At 36.5% G+C, this 24,558-nt stretch overlaps 2 protein-coding genes across 16 annotated transcripts in view; one reads left to right on the top strand and one right to left on the bottom strand.

Moving 5' to 3' along the window:
- The window catches only part of GREB1L (GREB1 like retinoic acid receptor coactivator), a 264,178-nt gene extending 258,954 nt beyond the window's left edge, over window positions 1–5,224 (top strand). For 10 of the 11 annotated variants that reach the window (XM_087439006.1, XM_087439004.1, XM_087439003.1 and 7 more), the window contains 2 exons: window positions 980–1,118; window positions 2,141–5,224. In XM_087439006.1, coding sequence (XP_087295132.1) covers window positions 980–1,118; window positions 2,141–2,304 — 303 coding nt within the window. In that variant the 3' untranslated portion in view covers window positions 2,305–5,224. The remainder of the gene's footprint in view (window positions 1–979; window positions 1,119–2,140) is intronic. The other variant, XM_014780291.2, reaches the window with a different exon arrangement.
- A 3,381-nt stretch (window positions 5,225–8,605) lies between these two features.
- ESCO1 (establishment of sister chromatid cohesion N-acetyltransferase 1) overlaps window positions 8,606–24,558 on the bottom strand; it is a 79,607-nt gene continuing 63,654 nt past the window's right edge. For 3 of the 5 annotated variants that reach the window (XM_087439007.1, XM_087439008.1, XM_087439009.1), the window contains exons 9-12: window positions 21,007–21,096; window positions 17,786–17,929; window positions 14,952–15,139; window positions 8,606–9,800 (exon numbers count right to left, since the gene is read on the bottom strand). In XM_087439007.1, the coding sequence (XP_087295133.1) occupies window positions 9,653–9,800; window positions 14,952–15,139; window positions 17,786–17,929; window positions 21,007–21,096 (570 nt within the window). In that variant the 3' untranslated portion in view covers window positions 8,606–9,652. Of the gene's footprint in view, window positions 9,801–13,860; window positions 14,462–14,951; window positions 15,140–17,785; window positions 17,930–21,006; window positions 21,097–21,627; window positions 21,751–24,558 lie in introns of those variants that run through there. The other 2 variants (XM_087439011.1, XM_087439012.1) reach the window with 2 other exon arrangements.

Raw genomic sequence — 24,558 nt, 5'->3', positions numbered from 1 at the left:
CCAACTGTATTCCATTTTGGAAACTGACTTTTAACATTTAACAGTGTAAACATTTTACATTCTCATTCTTAGGATATTTCAGTAATCTACACTGTGGCCTGGACTGTGAACTGTAGAATTTCAGAGGTAGAAGGAACCTTAAGAACCATCAGATGTAATAATGCTTTTTATGGTATCTATGTGAGTTACATGTCTAACCCAGGTCTCCCAATCCCTCTGCTCCAGAATCCAGGGCTCTACATGTTAGACAACAAAAATCTCAACACCACTACTACTAATAGCAGCTAACCCTCACTGAATACTAAGTGGTTTACATTAATTATTTAATTCACAAAACAGTCTTATGAAACAGGTATTACTATTATCTCTACAGACAAGGAAACTGCTCAGTGTCACACAGCTACTAACTAGAGGAACCAGGATTTGAACCCAAGTAGTCTGGCACACACATTGAGCCATTCCACCATTCTCAAGGTCTCCCAACTATCTTATTCACACTTCCCTGTAATTTTTGTGAAGTTATCTTCTGTACATGGAAGCCATATAGAGCTAAAAATTTAAATTCATGCACTGTTTGAAGCTTCTACCCAATTGAAAATTTAAGTGTATCTAAATGAAAAAGCCAATTAAAATTTTTTATTCTCATCAATAGGTAAATATTTAATCTTTCCTAAGTATGCCTTTTTGTAGAAGGTAGTTTTTTAAAAATTTTATAAAGACTCTTAAACGGAGGGGCTTGTTTTGTTTCTTACTACTAATTTCTCTCATAACTTTCCTTTATTAGAAATAAACAAGAGAAGCTTTCAATGCGTTAAAACTTGGCACACTAAATAAAAGAATAAATAACTAACTCATTTGTTTCAATAAAAAATTTCTTTTACCTTACTCTGAAATAGACAGCTAAAAAGGAAGCTGCTCAAGTTGCAGGCGTTTTGCTTGCTTTTGAAATGCCCATGCTATTTCTGCTTGATGATTCCAGGTGGCCATATGCTATGTCAGCTCCAGACCCCACTCCAGCAATGTCAACTGTGAAGGGGTGTTTTTCAGTGGACTCCTCTTGTACCTCTGTGACTCTTTTGTAGGTGCTGATCTTCTTAAAAAATTTAAGTTTCTAAAAGGTAAATCAAATTTAGTATCTTGCTTTTGAAAGCTGTTGGTTCCCACTGGACAAAGAGGTGAAAGATATAAAAAAATACTTGAATAATAATTTTTGCCAGTAAATTGAATACCTTGCTTTTAAACTGGGGCCACTGATTTTCTTAACTGGGGGGTGGGGAAAAAGGATAAAGTCATTCAATACTGAGACTAAATGCAGATAAACAGCCAGATTTGTGACCACATTAAATATGTTTTTGCCGCTTAATTGTAGAAAGGAATGATGCAATGCAAGAAGAGAAGTAATGCTTCCCTATAATCTAATTTTAATAAAAAATCAGGTTAATGAGTTATGATCTGGTATAGAAGCTACAGTTGCTTCAGTAGGTATGCACCATACAAAGAGATTTGCCTAAGAACAAACTGCAGATTAAGCATCACAAATAATCCTGACAAGATGACCTCTGAGGTCACTAAAAAAAAATAAGGTTGAGAATATTGTATACAGCATGCTACCATATTTATGAGAACAGGCGATACTGTGTTTTTACTTATATATGTATAAAATACATCTGGAGCAGTGGGGGGTGGGGAGTTGCTCCCCAGGGGACATTTGGCAATATATGGAGACATTTTATGTTGTCACACTAGGGGCTACTGCTGGTATATAGTGGGTAGAAGCCAAGGACACTGCTAAACATCCTATAAGAACAGAACAGCCCCCCATAACAGAGAATTATCCAGTCCAGTAGTGCTGAGGTTGAAAAACCCTGCTCTAGAGGGACACACAAGAAAAATTATAACATTGGTTACCACAGGCGAAGGGGGGATGTGGTTGGGAAATTTTTCACTTTACTCTTTTAAACTTTTGAATTTGTAATACTTCTTCAAAATAAATAATAAAATTAAAATGAATAATTCTGATTGATAGGTTACTTACCTATATGGTGGTTCTCAGATATGTTAGTTTAGGGAATATAATTAGAGAAGTGTTAGCTTCTCTATCATTTCAATCCCTTTATCATTTCTGCCTTTTTTTCTGAAGGTGCTACCCTGTGTGTCATCTGCCAAGATAGAAGCTCCTTGCGCCAAACAATTGTCCGCTTAGAGCTAGAGGATGAGTGGCAGTTCCGCCTCCGGGACGAGTTTCAAACTGCTAACAGCAGTGATGACAAGCCCCTCTACTTTCTTACTGGACGACATGTATGAGCTTTTGAAGAGACCAAAAACAGGAAAGGGATGCCTAGATGGGGTGGGGCATAAACAATTATTTGGGATTTTTTTTCCTTCAACGTACAATCACCGTGGAGCAAAGTGCAACATGTTTGTCTGTTCTCCAAAGACTCCCCCCACAAATATGACCCAGGTCTTTGGGGGCATCACTCTTCTTCAGTTCCAATTTCAGGACCTTAAATTCAGTTAACTCCATCCTAGGCAGTTATGCAATTAAGAGTTGATCTGCCCTCAGGGATCTGAGGAGGATATGCTTTGGAGAATGAACACGGAGTTTGCATTGTTTTTTCTACTACACTATGTTAGGGGGAAAACTGACTCGAGTTAGCTAGCCTGAATGTGTTACATGAGACTCACACCATTGGTGTGAAATTAATTGAAGATTAACGTTTGAGGCCTGAACCCTCAGTTTCTCTTCAGATCTGTACTTTGGTACAGTATTACTCAGGGGTCTGAAATGATAGAATGTAGAAGATATTTGTATTTAAAAAAAGAAGTAGCTTTGTCTTTCTCTGTGCAGTGTTAGTTTAAGATTTATAATCTTATATGTATTGAAACTTTTGGCAAAATTTCCACAAGAGTTAAAAGTTTACTATTTAAACTGAACAAACAAATCAGTAAATGCAGAGCAGGCACTGTGTGCATTTATGCAGCTTCTCCTTGCTTAAATTCTTTTGCTTTATCCATTCTTTAAAAATGTTTCCAGTCTCATGGTTTCCATAAGCACACCACGTCTATGAGAATATGGAACAGTGATTAATCTTGTACAAGGAGAACCTGATTCAGCAATTGAGCCAATTAAGAAGCTTTCAGCAGTCACCCAAACCCACCCTGTTTGGCTGGAATTAAGCAGCTGGCACCAGCAAAGCTAAATGTCAGGCTGAAGTTCTGTGTGGAGTGGAGTTCCACTTTGTTTCCTTTCACAGGCTCAAGCAAAGCGCCCTTTAAAAGATACACTGAATGAATATTATTAGCTGCCTTATACTGATGACAACACAGAAATTGCTGAAATGGGAAACAGAGCCGTAGAAAGAGAGAGAACTGTTTTACGTAATCCTACCAGTCATTCTTCCGTGAGGAATAAGGAAGATTCCAAATTACAAGTCTCTTTGACTCATTAAAATCGCAGGGGGTGTTTGTTCAGTATCAACAATAGGAGGCATAAGCTTCTACAGACTTCTCACCATATATTTTAATCAAAACAGATTTTTAGGAAATGTTCTAGCACAGACTATAGGACATGTTCGAGAACAAACTAAGTCTATTGGAAATTTAAATTACTCCAGTTCTCATCATTCAACAACCTCTTGCGATTTTTCTCATTAGCCCATATGCACCACTTGATCCCCACTTAAAATAATGGCCATTTTTACTTGAATCTATGTCTTATTTGTAGCCTGAACTATTGAGAGGGGCCTACTAAGCCTGCATTTACTTAGAACAAATAGTGTTAATTGACCAGCTTTATTAGCTTGTGATAACACGGAGTTTACAGCCAGTGAAAAGATGGAATGTACTAATCTGAAAATGGTTTGCAGATTTTTTGGTTTTAATATAGCTACTTATGATGCTTTAAATGTATTTTGAAATGAAAATTCCTTTAAACCCCATTTTTAATTGTCCTTCAAAGAGGATCTGCCTTATGTATGCTTTAAAAATATTCCTTAATTTTAGTACAGCAGAATTTTTGACAAAGAGGTACGTTCTGAAGCAGGTTGATTTAGATATGAATGTATTTCGATTGTTTCTGTTTTGTTGAAAGGGCCTAATGCAGATCATACCAAGAAATCCACTGTGCAATATTCCAATACTATTTACTATATAGGGCAAATAAAATACTTGAAATAATTCTAAAACAGTTGTACCTGGGGCAGATGGCCTCTCAGGGTTTATTCTGGCTTTATGGCTTCACAGTCTAAGGAACATTTTTCTTTTTTCTTTTTTTTTTTTTTTGTGAGGAAGATCAGCTCTGAGCTAACATCCATGCCAATCCTCCTCTTTTTGCTGAGGAAGACTGGCCCTGGGCTAACATCCGTGCCCATTTTCCTCCACTTTATATTGGACGCGGCCACAGCACGGCCTGACAAGCAGTGCCTTGGTGCGCGCCCGGGATCTGAACCTGGGCTGCTGGCAGCAAAGCGCGTGCACTTAACTGCTACACCACAGGGCCGGCCCCGGAACATTTGTTTAAAGTAGTTACTTTGGATGCAGGTAATTCATATTAGTTAGGGCTGCACTCTGAAAAATCAAATGATTATGATCTCTTAAGAACCTTTTAACTCTGTGGGAGAAAAATGCCAGAATAAAGCCAAAAGACCATCACCCCCATGATGGAGAATTCTAATTGACCTGCCTATTCTCTTCAATGACTATCTTACTAAAGTTTGGATCTTTTGAAAATCATTTTATCAGTGTAATTCTTTAGAGAATGTTAGGTTTTTCTCCTTTAAGGATAAAATTGCACAAGCACAGGACATGATTTGTTAATACATACCCTGGTGTGTTCAGCTTCGAGCCTTGCCATTCCTTAGAATATTGTGATATGAATGTGTTCACTAGGCCTGCATAATAACTGATCTATAGACCTGTTGAACCTTGCCATGTATGACAGTTCACACAGGTGAATACTGAATGTAAACTAAAATTAGAGTGAGAATTGTTGTATTCAATTTTTTTTGGCTGTAATTTATGCAATTGCTTTTTGTGATTTTTAGAAAAGGAGGCACCTGTGTTACTTTATTACTGTAAAATTTTCTTAACCAAAATTTGGTGAATTTCACGTCAGTCTACCTCACATTTTGTTTATGATTCTAAATTGTCTTGTGTCTACAGTATGTTCTTGTCCTTTCATTGAATTTGGTGAATGTATTAAAATTCTCTCCCACCCAAAAAAAGAGAACGTTTGTTTTCTTTATACTAATTTTCTGGCATGTTCAAAAATGGAATGAGCTCCCTAACTCTGGCAATGTCCAATAAAGGCTAGAAGTTCACATATCATAGGCTGGATGACTCTAAGATTCTACTATTCTGGCATAATAATCCAAGAAAGTGCTAAATAAATACTTGTTGAATGAAAACCTGTACCTTATAAAAAGATACACACATAAAAGGATCTACGCACCATGCCCATTTGCAGACTTCCACATAATTATGAATGATAGACCTAGAAATGATTATTAAAGAGATGCAGAAATATTCATAGTACATCTCCAATCTTTATTTTATAGATGGCAACTATACTCACTTTGGTGTCCTTCTCAGAAGCAGAACTTTGCAGTGCTAGAACTATGTAGGCATGGCATAAGGTGTTAATCTCCAATTTATTTCTAAACTCTACCTAATTTTACCAACTTTTTTTTTTTTTTTTTTTGGTGAGGAAGATTGGCCCTGAGCTAACATCTGTGCCCCACTTCCTCTATTTTGTATGTGGGATGCCACCCACAGCATGGCCTGATAAGCAGAGTGCAGGTCTGTGCCCAGGATCCGAACCAGTGAACCCCCGGGCTGCTGAAGAGGAACATGTGAACTTAACCACTATGACACCAGGCCGGCCCCTAACTTTACCAACTTTTGAGAATAACTTTGTTATTCCAGAAAAATGCCTTTTCTATTATGTAAAGAGTGCTAAAATAATAGACTTTGATACAGAACCATGAAAACATTCTTCCAGGCTAAAGGCCCCTGGCCATTACCTCAGGACGCGCAATAAATATTTCTAAGTATGATGACAGATTCAGGAGCATGTAGAAAGTACCAGTATTTCACTACATATTCCAAAGGAGCTGCCATGGAAAGACTAAAAGCTGTGAACTCTGGCTGCTGTACCTTCGTATTCAACTCTCCAGAGCTGGAACAACATCCAGGGAACAAACATTCCTCAGGCCTCTCTTTATTCATGGAAACTGGCACTTAAGCTTCCTCTGGGTCTGGAAGAATATTGCTATAACACTGAAACCCTGGCTTCACTGAAAAAAAAAAATCACTAAAGATGATTCAGGAAGGGCCACTGAGGCCAAGGAAAAAGCCACTCACATAAATTCCCTGTGATCTTTACTGAGCTAAGGAAAGCATCTACTTCAGTGACTGACAACAATGAAATAAGTTACAAGAAAGAAAAAGAAGCAAGTTGTCTTCTGACCACCTCTCTGTTGTTATAAGACCGAATCTTCCCTTTATCTGCCAGAAGGCCCAAGAGCCATGAGAATAGGTAGAAGACATATGTATGTCTGCAGTCACTACCCCAGAAATCAACTTGGCAATCTTAACCCATGGTGAAATATGGCTAAGCAGGAACATGGCTGTGTTCCTACTCAGATGCCCTAGCTGGGCAGCCATGCAAAGTAAGCCATAACAACTAAAATATCACTGCACGTCTGTTGTACTTACTGTCCTTATGATAGTCATGCTTTTAGGAGATACACCAAGTTTACTCTTGCATATTATGAGCCGGTAAAATATTGATTTTTATAATTCTTGCAAAATAAAACCATTGTATGTCTATGCAGACAAGGGCATAACACAAAATCTTGTGGTTCCTATGTCTATATACTAGACATTTTTATAATGGATTAATTCAAGGGCAGCTGACAAAAATTTACAGATACCTTTATATAATCAGCAACTAAAAATCAACCTCTTTGGTAGTTTGACTGACCATCAGTGTATACTCACTGTGTCCACTACTGTCTGCATGACTCCACAGAGACCCCTCTTTTTCTAACATCACTCTTCTGCCTTCAATTGTGGTGTGACAGTGCTGACCATTCTTTGACTCTTGAAACTCGTCCCTTGGTTTCTACCACTCACTTCTGGTTCTCTTACCTTGCACATGCCTGCTTAGGTACTCTTCTTTGAGATTCTTAAATGACGGTGTTCCTCACAACTCTCTCCTACCCTCTCATTTTACAACCCTCAGGGTGGTAATCTCTTCTAAACCTTCCAATAACTAAATTCATAAATTACCTTAGTTCAAACTTCTCCCAAACTCGAGATCCCCATATCCAATTATATACCAAATAGATATGTCCACTTGGAGATTCTGCAACCATCTTAAAATCTTAACCAAAACAGCTCATCCTTCCTCATCCAATATTCTCAACATAATTCTCCAGTACTCCCTTCTCAGTCAATCCATCTACTCAATTACCCAAATCAAAATTCCCAATTACCCTAGATTTTTTGCCATGATCCTTCTCTGGTCTGTTATCAACTCCTATCAATTCTTCAGTTGTCTCTTCTCAAAGTTTATCTGTCTCCTCATCTTCATCCACACATCATAGCTTCAGTTCAGTGTTTTGACATTTTTCACATGAACTCCTGCAGTAGTGTCTTAATTATCTTCTCAGTTCCAGATTCCTCACTTGTAAACTCGACCTCGTGGGGTTGTCACGGTAATTAAATAAAATAATGCAGCACTAAACACAAGGTGTGACACATAGCAAACATTCAAATGTTATATAGTATTAATAAAACTTTTCTTAGAGAAATACCTAGATTGTAAAAGTTATTTGAGGGGTTGTGTTTTCAATATAAAGATGAAAATAAACTGTTTTCTTAGTAATGATAACACTTAAACCAACCATTAATCAGTATATCCTCTCTACCCCGGGTCCCCTTGAAACCACCAAGTTTGGCTCCCCAAAGAAGCATAATATGGCTTATATGGAAATTGGACTGGTATTACAAGATTAACAGTTATTAGAGCATCTATACTATACCCAAAAATTTCATTCTGTTTCTAAAAAATTATAGTTTCTGTCAGGCAAATAATGAGACCAGGGATGACTAGAAGAGTCTCAAACCAAGAGGGAAATGGAATGTCAAATGTCAGACCATCATGATGAGTCAGAGGGAAATATTTACACTGCCTTACCATTATACCCCTACAAAGAGTATAAAGCCTTACACCATTCTATAAATTTTAAAAGCACACATCTATAGAGGGATAAAATGTACACTTGTCTGTTAATTTAAAATCCTAAATTTTAGCCAGTTTTTAATGGAGATATGATAATTGCAGCTCATAAACATAATCTAGGTTAAACTACAGTGGCTCTTCATTCTTGGGCTGTGGCTCTATTTCTTTGAAAGACCAGAAAATTCTCATGTTAGGATTCTGCCTTTCGGAGATAAAGTTCAGGAGTTGTGGCGGACACACTGATCCTTTGGCAAACTGGTGAAAACTATCTTTTAAGAAGCCAGTGTTTTAATTATATTTCAAGATCTCAAACCTAAGAAACTCCCTGAAAATGCACAATGACAACACACCATTATCACATTTATCACTTAGAAAAAGCTATCAAGTATTTTATTATTTTATTCTACATTATATACAGGTCATAAAAGGCCACAGCAGTTTTTCAACATATAAACCCTTTAAAAGTAGAGGGCACTATGAAGGATAGACAAGTATCAAAATGAAGTCCAGTAATGAGGGCATATACTCAGTGTAGTATTTCTGAGGAGTAACAAAGCAGATACCAAGTCATCCATATTTAGCTTGCAACTATTCCATAGGTTTTTATAAACCTCTTCAGAATTTGCTAATAGCTTAAGTGTGCCAAGTTGCCATTTATTTTAAAAAGTGAAACCAGAATGAAAGAATAATAAACTTTAGAGGGTACCTTACTAATTCTAGTCATTTATGGCTCTCCAAGAAGGAAAGACTTAATTCTTTACCACCTTCCACTTCTTCCTGCCATCAAGAATGAGAAAGAGAAATGGAAGAAAAAGCTCAATATTCCAAATTCTTCCTGCTTCTTTGGAGCTTTGATCTTTTTGTGGGGGTTCTTTCAAAGTATATTTCAGGCCCTTTAAGAATTAGCTTTGAATTCCTAAACATGTAATATTGTACCCTCCTTGAAGAACAACTCAAGAACACTGGTTTCTGCTCTGTGAAAATACAATCTTTAAAACTATAACTGGTATCAGCAGATCAATATAAAAAATACAGTACGAAGCTACACTGGTATATTTCCATATTAAGAACTTCAAAATATACTTATCACTGAGACCACAGTCCTTGCATTAGTTTTCAGTCCACTATGAACAAGTATCTGCTGCATGTAAACATGTCTAAATAACTATAGATAAAATACATCAATCATGAATTTCTGTAAAAGATAATAAAATATCTTCTTTAAAAAACAAAACAATAATAAGCTATTACTGCATTGTTTCCAATTTTATGAAAATGGAACAACCTTACGGTTGTTGCCAGTCCTGAGTTCATTGTAATAAAAATGGCCCTAGTTCCTGGTTAAAGTCAGCAACCAATCCATTCTCTTCAGTAGATGTCTTCTAGTACTGTAGGCAAGAATTTGTTTTAGGTGCTATTTTGTCCATTAATAAAATTATATACCAGAAACTGACCAGTGCCACAGTACTGTGTTGCAAATAGTTTTCCATCAGGAGTGGGATCTGAGAAAGCAATTTCTTCTTTACTCAAATATGAGCCATATATAAAGTTACTCCTATTTAAAAACAAAGAAGGGAGGGGAGAACGTAGAAGGGTAAAAAATTAATATTATTTTTAATCATTAAAATTGGAAAAAACCTGTCAAATACAATTTGACTAGAAAGACTTTTTAGGTAATGCTGTATGTTCCAAAAATTGTTTAAAATAATTGTTCGTCTAAAATATTATTAATAATTTGAGGTAAAAATTTTTTCAGAAGAGCAACAACGGTTTTAAAAACATCTACCCAACACCTTTTCATGATAAAAAAAAATTCTCAACAACTCCGAGTAGAAGGAAATTCCTCAATCTGATAAAGAGCATCAAGGAACATCACAGTTAACAATGAAAGACTGAAAACTGTTCCCCAGGGATCAGGAACAAGATAAGGCTATCCCTGCTCGCACCTCTTCTATTTAACAATGTACTGCAGGCTCTAGCCAGGGCAATTAGACAAGGAAAAGAAATAAAAAGCAACCAGATTGGAAAGGAAGAAGTAAAACTATCTCTTTTTGCAGATGACATGATCTTATATATACAAAAATCCTAAGGAATTCACAAAAAAACTATTAGAGATTAATAAAAAATGAGTTCAGCAAGGTTGCAGGATATAAGATCAATATTAAAAAATTAATTGGGGGCTGACCCCACCGTCGCATAGTGGTTGGGTTCGAGCATTCTGATCCCAGGCGCAGACCTGCACACTGTTCATCAAGCCACACTGTGGTGGCATCCCACATACAAAACAGAGGAAGACTGGCACAGATGTTAGCCAGGGACAATCCTCCTCAAGCAAAAAAAGAGGAAGATTAGCAAAAGATGTTTGCTCAGGGCCAATCTTCCTTAGCAAAAAAAAAAAATTAATTGTATTTCTATTATACTTGCAATGAACAATCCAAAAATGAAATTTAGAAAACAATTCCATTTACAATAACATCAAAAGAATAAATACTTAGGATTACATTTAACAAAAGACGTGCAAGACCTATAAAATGAAAACTATAAAGCATTGTTGAAAGAAATTAAAGGAGACTTAAATAAGCAGAAAGACATCCCACACTTATGAATCAGAAGACTTAATATTGTTAAAATGGCATTACTCCCTAAATTGATCTACAGCTGGCTTCTTTGCAGAAACTGATAAGCTGGTCCTAAAATTCATATGGAAATGCAGGAGACACTGAATAGTCAAAAGAATCTTAAAAAAGAACAAATTTGGAGAACTCACACTTCCTTATTTTGAAACATACTATAAAGCTACAGTATTTAGTACAGCATGCTACTGCCATCAGAACAGACCAATGGTGGGCCGGCCCCGTGGCTTAGCGGTTAAGTGCGCGCGCTCCACTGCTGGTGGCCCGGGTTCGGATCCCGGGCGTGCACCGACGCACCGCTTCTCCGGCCATGCTGAGGCCGTGTCCCACATACAGCAACTAGAAGGATGTGCAACTGTAACATACAACTATGTACTGGGGCTTTGGGGGAAAAATAAATAAATAAAAAAAAAAAAAAAAAAAAAAAAGAACAGACCAATGGAGAGTCCAGATATAAACTCTCACATTTCTGGTTAAAGATTTTACCAAGGGTGCCAAGACCATTTGATGGGAAAGAACAGTCTTTTTATTTTAATAAATGGTGCTGGGACAAATGGATATCCACATGCAAAAGAATGAGGTTAGATCCTACCTCACCTCATATACAAAAATTAATTAAAATGGATCAAAGACCTAAATCTAAGAATGAAAATTATAAACTCTTAGAAGAAAATATAGGCATTTCTCTTTGTGGTGTGGATTAGGAAATGGCTTCTTAGATATGACACCAAAAACACAAGTGACAAAAGAAAAAGATATATAATTTGGAGTTCAAAGTTAAAAACTTTTGTGCTCCAAAGGACACCAAGAAGATGAAAAGACAACCATAAAATTGTAGAAAATATCTGCAGATCATGTATCTGATAAGCAACTTGTCTCTAGAATATATAAAGAACTATTACAACTCAACAGAAAAAAGATAAATAAACCAATTTAAAAATGGGGGGCAGCCCAGTGGCGTAGCAGTTAGGTTCATGTGCTCCACTTCAGTAGCCCGGGATTCACAGGTTCGGATCCTGGATGTGGATTGACACACTGCTTATCAAGCCATGCTGTGGCGGCATACCATGTAAAGTAGAAGAAGATGGGCACGGATGTTGGCCCAGTACCAATCTTCCTCAGCAAGGAGAGGAGAATTGGCAACAGATGTTAGCTCAGGGCTAATCTTCCTCACCAATAAAAAAAAAAAAGGACATAGGATTTCAATAGGTTTTTCTCTAAAGAAGATATATAAATGGCCAATATGCAAATAAAAATATGTTCAACATCATTAGCCATAGGAAAATGTAAATTGAAACCATAATGAAATACCACTTCATACCCATTAGGATGGATAAAATCAGAAAAAGAGACAATAACAAGTATTGGTGAGAATGTGGAGAAATTAGAACCCTCATACCTTGCTCATGGGACTGTACAACAGTGCAGCTAGTTTGGAAAACAGTTTGGCAGTTCCTCAAAATGTTGTACGTACAATTACCATATAGCCCAACAATTCTACTCCTAGGTATACACCAAGAGAAATAAAAACATGCAAATATTTCTCTATTTGCCAAGAGAAATAAAACTACACTAATTTTGTATATGAATGTTTATAGCATTATTCCGTTTTTTTTTCCCTGAGGGAGAGTCATGCCGAGCTAACATGTGTTGCCGATCTTCTTCCATTTTGTATGTGGGGTGCCACCACAGCATGGCTGCTGATGAGTGGTGTAGGTCCGCGCCTGGGAACCAAACCTGGGCCACCAAAGCAGAGCACCCAACTTAACCACTAGGCCACGGGGCTGGCCCCAGCAGCATTATTATTCTTTTTTTTTTTTTGGTGAGGGAGACTGGCCATGAGGTAACATCCACTGCCAATCTTCTTCTATTTTGTATATGGGACGCCACCACAGCACGGCTTGATGAGCAGTGTTTAGGTCCATGCCCGGGATCCGAGTGTGGCAACCCCGGGCCACTGAAGCGGAGCGCGTGAACTTAACTACTACGCCCAGCGTTATTATTCTTAATAGTCAAAAAGTGGAAATAGGGCCGGCCCTGTGGCTTGGTGGTTGAGTGCGCGCGCTGCGATGCTGGCGGCCCGGGTTCGGATCCCGGGTGCGCATCGAGGCACCACTTCTCTGTCCATCCTGAGGCCGAGTCCCACATACAGCAACTGGAGGGGTGTGCAGCTATGACATACAACTATCTACTGGGGCTTTGGGGGCAAAAAATAAAATAAATAAAATCTTTAAAAAAAAAAAAAAAAAAAGTGGAAACAACCCAAATGTTCATCAACTGATAAATGGATAAATAAAAGGTGGTATATCCATACAGTGGAATATTATTTGGTAATTTTTTTAAAAAGGAATGAAGTACACTGATACAGCTACAACATGGATGATCCCTGAAAACATGCTAAGTGAAAGAAATCAGTCACAAAAGGTCACATATTATTGGAATCCATTTATATGAAATGTTCAGAATAGGCAAAACCATTGAGACAAAAAGTAAACTATGGTTGCCAGAAGATGAGAGAGAGGGAAATGGGGAGTGAATGCTAATGGGTATGGGGTTTTTTGGGGGAGTGATGGAAATGTCCTAGAATTAGATAGGGGTGACAGATTAGATAGGGCTGCACAGCCTTCTGAATATACTAAAACCCACTGAATTGTATACTTTAAAAAAGAATTTTAGGGGCTGGTCCCATGGCCTAGTGGTTAAATTCGGTACACTCCACTTTGGCAGCCTGGGTTCAGATCCCAAGCATGGACCTATGCCACTCATCAGCCATGCTGTGGCAGCGACCCACATACAAAACAGAGGAAGACTGAGACAGATGTTAGCTCAGGGCTAATTTTCCTCAAGCAAAAAAAAAGAGGAAGACTGGCAACGGATGTTAGCTCAGGGCGAATCTTCCTCAGCAAAAAAAGAAAAAAAAAAGTATTTTATGCTATGTAATTATATCTCAATAAAGCAATTATTAAAAAAATTTTTAATTTAGCCAGGATATAGATTATTAGTAGAATTTTCACACTATAATTTTAACAAGGTAAGCTAGGTACATAAGAAGGAACAATAAAGGAAAAAAGTAGAATCTCTATGTGTTCTAACAGGAAGCTTATGGGACAATCTCACTATCACACAGACCAAATACAACAGCTGCAAATACAACTGTTTTATGTTTTTATAAACTAGAAGCACTTTATGGTTATCACAAGACCTAAGTTTGCAGGATTTAAAAGAGGAGCAATACCTTCACATTTAGGACTATTATTTAATCAGCTGCATTTTCCAGGTTTAGTTCTCAAAGAGCTAAAAACAGACCTGCCTCTTGTCATGAAAAGGGTGGGTAGATCCAAGCCTTTCTGGATCACCACTCATTTTGATAAAGGAAGGGGGAGAGACCGGAAAACACATTAAGGCTCTAAGATTCCTAGAGCCTTTGGATCTCACTTACAACAGTGATGGATTATTTTGAAAGCTTTATCTACAGATAATAGTAGACAGGGATTCTCTGAATAAACAAAAACAAAAGACTGACCTAAAAACCTCTTTTGCAGGATTAATTTTAACCTCTTCCATTAATCCTTCAGCAAAAGTGCTTTAAAAAACAAAAAACAAAACATGCAATTTGTCTGAGTCTTTTCCTCTATACCTTTGATTAAAAATCAAGCAATAAAAGCAAGAAAATAAGAGACAGATAATTTACAAATAATATTCTTAAAATTAAGACAAATTTTCCTAAAAGCTAAACTCCCAAGAAAGTTCCCACATTTCTTTGGTTATCTTTAAAACTCTCCAATATTGAACACAATTTGAAGTAAGTGGGTTATTTTGACCTAATATCATAGCTACAAATAAGTAAGTTAAAATGGCTTACCAATATTTAACCAATAGTGCTTTCTTCCCCCTCAGATTAACTTCACATAAAAAGTACTTACAGATTCAATACACTGACAATCTTATGCAAATTTTAAATTAATATAAATAAAGGTTATACATTTAAGATTAATTATATGCCAAGCTTTATACTAAAACTCTGCTTAAACCTAAACTATTGAAAATGATTTGAAGAATTACATTCAAGTTACCTCAGGCATTCAATCATGCGAGAAGCAATTTTCTTCCGACGCATCATGCTGAAAACCCATATTCGACTGATCCCACAGATTGCAGGCTCTGGCAATGTTGAGCAGCACCAGGCTTTTTGCCTTTCAAATCTGACTTTTTCTTCTTCTGACCTGGTAACTGGAAGTTTCTCTTCTATAACTCTGTAGCCCTACAGGTATCAAAATCGGGGGAAAATTTTTTTAAGTGAGAATATTAATTAGCAATTGCCTAGTACTGACCTTAGTGAGGGGCTCACTACGTTTGCCTGGCTTCTTAACAAACTATGGAGACCACTTACGCTTTCATTCTCATTTTAGGAAACAGACAGGGATCTACATTCCGTTCTAACTCACTTATTAGTTACGTGACCACAAGAGGAAGTTACTTAATTAAGCTTTGGGTTCCTTACCTATAAATCGAAGATATCTACCATCTTTCAGAGAACTGTTGAGAGATTAAATAAGGTAATACATACAAAGCATCTTGCCATCCTGGCTGGCCCATAATAGGAACTGAATGTTAGTTTTGTCTACCCCCCACCTTCTAAGGACCAGCAATAGAACACGTTAAGAACTCAGCAGTCATAACAACTGTTTCTGCGATTGATGCCACAGTTCTAGGGTTCACAGCTGTGTGGGAACTAGGACTAAGGACGGTACAGGAATCAAGAATTTAGAAAGGTCCTTTCCCCACACTCTCATCTCTTTTAAAAAACTGAATGCTTTAAAACACATAGACCTCCTCTGCCAGTCTAGTTGCAAAAAAAGGGACATAGACAGCCTTCTGATGGGACATGGTCCAAAATTAAAACAATTAGACAACACAATTAAGAGTTAACAAAAAACAAACAAGCAAACATTATCACTATCTCCCAGTCTAAACATCGCTACAAGTCATTTCTGGAACTAGGTAGAAAACAAATTTTAAAAACACAAGAGTTTGCCAAAGAACATTCTTTGTAAACAATAATAATTAAAAAAAAAAAAAAAGACTGCAAGAAATAATCAAAAACAAGATAAATGACTGCAATTTTTTTTAATGCTTAGTCACCTGCTAACCAGATCTAAGATGGCACTATCATAAACCTTGCAAATATCTTTGTTGCTCTTTGCAAATCTGACCTTAAATATGTATCTATTTAATTTCCCTCACCTAATTAACTTCATTTGTTTCCATCATCAATTTTATCTGAAGTATGTCCCACATAAAAGGTGACAGTTCCCTCAAGTGGCTATCTACTTATCAATCATCCTTAGGAGTAATGAATCACACTAGCTGGAGTGAAATTAAGGGAGGGTGAATCGCTAAAAATAATCCTTATACACACAATGCAATTATTCAATACACAATGAAAGAACTTGGGCATTCAAGGAAATCAAGTGTGGCATTGTTGATATTTCTTAAAAGTGGGACAATCGTGGTTCACAGACATGTCAAATGGATAAATGATAAAGCAAAGAATAAATCCATTACAAAGAAAAAAACAAAAACACAAGGGTTTGTACTACGTAAAATTAACTCAATTTCAGGATGGCAAACTTCTATGAGTTAGTAATTTGATATCAAATTTAAATCCCCCTGGGCCAGCCCCGTGGCTTAGCGGTTAAGTGCGCACACTCCGCTGCTGGCGGTCTGGGTTCGGACCCCGGGTGTGCACCGACGCGCCGCCACTTCTACGGCCATGCTGAGGCCACGTCCCACGTACAGCGACTGGAAGGATGTGCAGCTATGGCATGCAACTAACTACTGGGGCTTTGGGGGAAAAAATAAATAAATAAAAAATTATTAAAAAAAGAAAAAATTAAATCCCCAAACTACCTTATCAGCTATTTATTTAAATTAATTTTGTTATTATAAATAGCAAGATTCATAAAACTGCACAATTTCAGGCTGAATTTTTTTTAATGTAGCTTAACACACAGAAATTAACTCACGCGGACTTGTTTTGACTTTTTACACTATTAAAAATTTTATGACGAAGCATACATTTGTAGGCAACTATTAATATACTAAAAGATACCAACTCAACAGAAGTCAAATGCAATGGGCACTGAATTCATAAACAAGAACTGAGCTGAAAAAAGACAGAATACAAATGGGGTATGCCTCAAAAGTGAGCATGATTAGGGAGTCCAGAATCTTTGTTCTCTTAAGTTGGTCTGTTACTACATAACTCGCACAATGTGAACATATCCCTCTTCCTGTGATTTTATTATTTATTTTTTGTACAATTTGGCTCCTAAATACAAGACAACTCCTCATCTAGAGCTCAACCAAAGAAGTGGTGAGCTATTCCAAGGATGGGCAACTTTTTATAAAGGGCTAGAATACTAAGTATTTTAGGCTTTGCAGCCTTCCTGGCCTCTCCTGCAACTACTCAACTCAGTCTTTGCAGTGTGAAAGCAGCCATAGACAATATGTAAGTGAATAGGAATGGCTGTGTTACAATAAAACTTTATTCACAAAAACAGGCTGGATTTTGCCCTCAGGCTATAGTTTGCCAACCCTTGATTTGTTCGAGTGCTGAAGGGACTGAGACAGACATTACATTAGTATCCAGCACAGAAACTTCCTAAACAAAATTTAACGGTACTTTTGATTTACAGAATTTTTATCTTACATACTGACTTGAGAAACAAATACCTATGGATGTTACAACTCCACTGTACTAAAGAATGATACACAGGGATTCTTGCATTCATAATCTTTCTTACATAAGATGTTGATAAATTTACCAGGATTATGTTATTCAAGACTACCTAGTAAAATCTTTAAACACCAAACTATACATGAACATTCTTTAGAAATCACTTACCCATTGGATATGTTCTGCAATTAGGCAGCCAACTACTTTTTTGTCATTAGAAATAAAGAGAAGTGTTTTAGTTCTGGAATAGCACATTAGTGGAGCCTGTTGGAAACCTAAATCATTATCAACCATCTCTCTAATCTCGTCAACCTGCCAAATAAAGAACAATATTGTTTTTAACAATGAAAGCATTGTATATATGTAAAAATATACTACTTCAGTTCAATAAATTGAGCATGTTATTCCAAGCAGGACATCTTCTAAGGAGTTCTTTTGAATGACTATGCTGACCAATAACTGTTTTTCAAGCCCTGTGGGCCAATTTGCAAAATGAGGGAAGATCTGAAGGGTAATGCCAAGCCCAACAGTCTAAGGAACAAGAGTGAGAGCTCCTATAATAGGTAATAAGAACATTAAGGCTTCCCATTAAAAGCATCATGGCTTTGAGAATTGGAGAGAACTTCACTGGAATCTTAGCCAGGCAAGTAACTTTTCTTCCCAAGCCTTAATTAACACTCTCATTAGTAAAATGGAAGTGAGCAGAGGAAAGAAACATATGTGTACTCCTTATCAACCATTTATAGGCCAGACACTATGTAAAGCACTTTATGAATATTATCTCATTTAAATGCAACACTCTTTGGAGGTCTATGGTTCTTCACTTTACATATAGAAGAAATAAAATTCAAAGGTTAAGTAACTTTCCCATGCCAGAACCTGGATATCTAGAGTAGGGATTTGAACTTATAATGTTAATATGGCATCAAACTGTGCTTCTTCTAGTTTACCTCCTAGAACTGTGGTCAAGGTCAAATATGATAAGCTCAAACTTTTGTAAGCACTCCAAGTCAAGATTTTTATAGGCACTCAAACATTAGGTTCCTTCCCTAGTTAAAAGTAATCAGCAAATATTCAATCCAATAAACATTAATTTGTGTTACTAACTTTAAAATGCAAATAACCTCTAAGAGGGTTAAGTACTCATACCTCTGACATGCAGAATACCATGTAATACATCTCTTATTCAGTCATGAATCCTCCTAATCCTGGAACAGCAGCCCATAATACAACTCCTGATTCAGTTTCTGAAGGCAAATAACTCACAATTCCCTAGATTTTAATTTTTAACCTATTATGGGTTACTAACTAGTAACACACTAAATTGTATATTACTAAGATTTTGCCCTAAATCTAAAATGAGGAAATTAGGATTTACTGAGGAGTCTTAGTAAGAAAAGTCTGGATGTCACACACGGTGGTGTAGCAAAGTTTGAAATTCCAAAAATTCCATAATTTAATTTTCATTTAGTCATTCACTAATCCAACATTAATTCAACAAGTATTTGTTTTTGGATCAATATTTCAAACATAAGACAGGTGGCATGTGGGGCCGGTCCGGTGGCGCAGCAGTTAAGTGCTCGTGCTCCACTTCGGCGGCCCTGGGTGTCGCAGGTTCAGATCCCGGGCACGCACCAACACACCACATGTTAAGCCATGCTGTGGCAGGGTCCCATATAAAGTAGAGGAAGATGGGCACGGATGTTAGTCCAGGGCCTATCTTCCTCAGCAAAAAAGAGGAGGATTGGCATCGGATGTTAGCTCAGGGCTGGTCTTCCTCACAAGAAAAAAAAAAAAGACAGATGGCATGTTTATGTGTTATTCTAAATGCTACTGTCTATACTGTTAGGCAGTGGTAGTATGGGGGCTTACTTGGGTATCTGGGATTGTCCAATCATATATACAAGGTTATCTGAAAAGTCAGGAACCACAGGATAAACTTATACTTTAAGTAGAATGTTAGCTATATTTTTAAATAATAGGTTCAAAGTGTTTCCTTTCAGATGAAGTACTCCTAAATTTAAAGAGGTCTGGGCCGGCCCTGTGGCTTGGTGGTTAAGTGCGCGCGCTGCGATGCTGGCGGCCCGGGTTCGGATCCCGGGTGCGCATCGAGGCACCACTTCTCCGTTCATCCTGAGGCCGAGTCCCACATACAGCAACTAGAAGGATGTGCAGCTACGACACACAACTATCCACTGGGGCTTTGGGGGGAAAAAATAAAAATAAATAAAATCTTTAAAAAAAATAAAAAATAAAAAATAAAGAGGTCTAATTGTTAACCTAAAAAAAGTACAACAAATAAATTACTTTCCTTGTGTTTCTAGACATTTTGGACATACTCTAGTACAATTAAGTTTTTCAGATAAACAACTAGACCCATTGCTTTACATTATGAGGTACTTCTGAAAATGCACTTGGAGGTCGAAGAAAAACATTCTGAGTATATTATTTGAAAATGTAATCAACACATTGTTTAAAAATAAGTTTATCCTATGGTTTCTTGACTTTTAAGATACTCTATATAATAAAATGATTCCAGACTTCATTATCTCTCTGGTACATTTCTCTGAACCCCCAAAGTATGAAACTCTAAGTTGGACTAAAATGTGGCTCACACTAGATAAGAAGATTTTCTTTAAGTTTTCTATACTATATTTATAAATCAGAATATATCCTGGGCCGGCCCCGTGGCGTAACGGTTAAGTGCACGCACTCCTCTGCTGGCGGCCCAGGTTCGGATCCTGGGCATGCACCGATGCACTGCTTGTCAGGCCATGCTGTGGTGGAGTCCCATATAAAGTAGAGGAAGATGGGCACAGATGTTAGCCCAGGGCCAGTCTTCCTCAGCAAAAAGAGGATTGGCATGGATGTTAGCTCAGGGCTGATCTTCCTCACAAAAAAAAAAAAAAAAAGAAAAGAAGAAGAATATACCTTGCTTTTTCTCTAACATTATATGACTACCTCATGTTTAATTTCAGGATTACTATGACCTACTACTAGATTATTTAGAAATCTATCTCAGAATGAAACTTTACATTTATTAATTTAAATTTTCTAAATTATTATGATCAAATATTAATTTTAATTCTGGTTCTTGAAATCACTTATGTGGTGTTATTCATTAACTTAACTAGGATGCCTTCTATACCATCACTCAAATTATTGATAACACGAGAAAGTAATTAAGTCACTAAAAATTCACTTCACATATGCCAGACACACTACAAAGTTTAAGCATAATTTTTCAGTTGGGGTGTAGTCTTTAAATGCTTATTTCTTGTTTTCAGAATTGGTGTTTAAATGTGCTATGCTAGCAATGTGTTATCCTCTTAAAAGTAACTGCAAAATTATTTTTATCCATTCTATATGAAATTTCACTGGAAATATACCTTTTTCAGGGCATACTTTGGGTCCTCAGGAAGAACCATTATTATTCTGCCATCAGGATATTCAGCCAGAATTCTTTCTTTTTTCCAGCCCTAGATATAAAAAAAAAATAACGAATTTTAAAAATTCATCATATTCATGTACAAGAAAAATACATCAATGTGTCTAAAAATTGCAAACATGGAAAAATATATGCTCAATGTTAAACTAATAAGACATGATAAATTAGCTATTTTGTTAAGCATATAATAGGTACAATGCAAGCTAATCTCTCTACTAATTCAGAGATCTAATACAACAAGAGTATTTCTAATTTATCATTTCCCATTTTAAATTAATTTTGAAAATCACACACCAAAAGCAAGACCCTTAAAGTCAGTGATTCCCAGAACATAAAGGATAACTCTCCCAGTTTCTTGACAAAAGAATTAAACTCTTAAATTTCTTTGGAACATGGTTACCTCCACAAACACTCATGGTTTTGTGTCTGGCATGCCAAAGACCTCCAGGAGGTTTTAAATGAACTGATTTGCATGCAGTAGCCCAATATGTAAGAGCAGTTTTTATTCTAATTGATCACAACTATCAAAGTCAGAAGAAGGAGACTATAAAAATATAACTACCTTCTAAGAATCTAATAGGGAAGAGAGGCTACGTTGTGTGTATCTGAAGTTAAACATACTCAAAAAAAGAGAGGTAATAAACTCTTCTTCAGATCCACACTCGTGGTGATTAATGAGCAGAACCTGCATGAAAAAAAAAAACAAAACAAAAGCCACTTAAATCTAGTAAGATGGGACTGAACCAGTGGTTAAAACTAGGAGCTTTGAAGTTAAAAATAAGTACAGAAGGAATGAGCTTAACTGGTTGTTCCATTTGTCTTACCCACCAACTTTACATAAAAAGGCCTTTCACTTAGTGGTTAAGTGCGCACACTCCACTGCTGGCGGCCCGGGGTTCGGATCCCGGGCGCATACCAACGCACCGCTTGTCCGGCCATGCTGAGGCCGCGTCCCACATACAGCAACTAGAAGGATGTGCAACTATGACATACAACTATCTACTGGGGCTTTGGGGGAAAAAAGGAGGAGGATTGGCAGTGGATGTTAGCTCAGAGTTGGTCTTCCTCAGCAAAAAGAGGAGGATTAGCATGGATGTTAGCTCAGGGCTGACCTTCCTCACAAAAAAATAAATAAAAAAATAAACTCACTAAGTGGAATAATGATTTCGTTTTTATTAAAAAAAACTATTAGACTTTTTAGATTAGAAATTGGAACTGGATATAGATGAGATGAAAGAATTAAAAAATTTCTTCTCAAAATTTTATACCTATGCTATGTAAAACTGATTATATATAAAGACATTGAGTAAAAACCAAAGTACAGAACGATGAGTCAACTATAATTACAATTATTAGAAAATACAATGGCATACGAAGAAGAGAATGTGGAATAAACGGATTATGGAATAATGGATGGGTATTTTTCTTTTTGAAATTTTCTCTCATGTTATTACCTTTATAGTAACTACAACTCAAAGGACACAAGAAAATCCAGGGTTTTTTGTTTTGTTTGCTAAAACCAGAAAAAAACAAAAAACTTTGAAGCACTCAAGTTAGTGCATTCTGTCTCCAATTTTGAATACAAATAATATGAATGTATTTGTAGGGGACCTTTAGGAAAATTACTTTTCTTTTGCTAGTGTTATAAATAGTTCTTACAGTTTATTTGCACTGTTATTCTCTAAATTGTCTCTAAAATTTAAATTTAAGAAGTGCGAAAATAACTGACAAATTATGTTCTGTATTTTTTAATTTGGAACAGAAAAATTCCTTAGTGCCAAGTTTGGAAACAACCAAGAATTCTTGGGTTTGAAATAAAACTCCAAATAAAAAAAAAAAAAAAAAAAAAAAAAAGGCCTTTCAAGAATATGTACTACTTCTATTAGAGAAAACCATCACCTGCTTTCTGAGATGTGTTTCTTTTAAGAATATAAAAGCTCAATGAAACCAAAAAAAGGGCAACTATCTATTTTTTTTTAATACTATGGCAAGTCTGAAAGGAGGCTAATTTTCTTAATCCAGAATGGGTTTTTGGGGAGAGGGGTAGGATCTTAGTTGGGGACAATAGGTCTAGTAACAAGTTTGATATATGTAACAATTTGGATTCAAGTATGTAAAATCAGAACTTGTTTAAAAAATAGAGCAGCCAAAGGTACAGTAAAATTCTGGTGATTGTAATTATGACTGATAAAGTGTTCTAAAGATTTGAAAAGAAGAAAAGAGGAAAAACAATAGTCAAAGAGGTCATTTTTTTCAAATCAGAAACTAAATCTGAATCATATCCAGATCTGAAGGTAGGTAAACAATTTTAAAAAGGCATAAAAGATATCATCTCTTTATTTATTTTTTTAAAATGAGTTTAATTTTATTTATTTATTTATTTTTTCCCCCAAAGCCCCAGCAGATAGTTGCATGTCATAGTTGCACATCCTTCTAGTTGCTGTACGTGGACGTGGCCTCAGCATGGCCGGAGAAGCGGTACATCGGTGTGCACCCAGGATCCAATCCCGGGCCGCCAGCAGCGGAGCGCGAGCACTTAACCGCTAAGCCACTGGGCCGGCCCCAAGATATCACCTCTTCAAAAACAAATTTATATTTATGTTATTTGGGGAAAAGTTTTTAAAATAAATCTATTTTCCATAAAACGAAAATGGAGACTATTCATTTTAAAAATTAAACTACAAATTCAAAAAAAAACTAGAAATTTAAGTAACCCCAACTTATGAGAAAATCATACTTCCTGAACTGAATTATCTAAAGATAATATGATAAGCTATTTTCCTATTGTCTTTAAAAACAATCATACTGGTCTAATGTCATTATATTGCACCATAGGCAATAGACAAATTATTTTGCTTTACTGACTTTTTTAGTACAAAACTTTCTCTTACAACTTGAGAATTGCATGTTCATGCAGAAAATTTTATCACAATTGGATCTGACATAATTTAATGTTTTAAATATGATTCTGTTTTTTCATGTACACATAAGAAGCAGGAATTGCAAAGGGCAGAGTTACTACTGCTTAGGTTTCTAATATTTACGAAAACAGCATATTTTAGTGAAAACTTTTTAAGAGTTCTGGAGTAAAAGTTCAGAGCTTAAATCCCCGTTCTTGGTAGTTACTAGCTATACGGCCTTGAGCAAATCACTGGAACTCTCATTCTGTTTCCTGATCTAGGCTATGTACAAAACGGCTGTCATCACCTCCATCACTTAGTAGTTAAGAGGGTTGTATTTAAAATGATTCCTCACACAGAGCAGCCACTCAGTAACTCTTAGTAACTTCCATTCTACCTTCCTGTTGGTATCAAACTGAGATCAATGCACTTCTCTAAGAAAACACACGTTAATAAAGTCCTCAAAGTTAAATAAAACAATAAATTCAAATCATAGAGAAAGCAAAGATGAAAGAACCAAGTTGGCTAACATCTGTCAAATAACATACTAAAGACATTTATATGCCTCAACTGCAGTTAACTCCTTCCTGGAG

The sequence above is a fragment of the Ceratotherium simum genome, chromosome 14 (genome assembly GCF_057802395.1).
Source record: "Ceratotherium simum simum isolate JZ-2026a chromosome 14, ASM5780239v1, whole genome shotgun sequence".
Taxonomy (NCBI): domain Eukaryota; kingdom Metazoa; phylum Chordata; class Mammalia; order Perissodactyla; family Rhinocerotidae; genus Ceratotherium; species Ceratotherium simum.
Note: the sequence above shows the minus strand (reverse complement) of the source record. Positions and strands in the feature narration are given on the sequence as shown.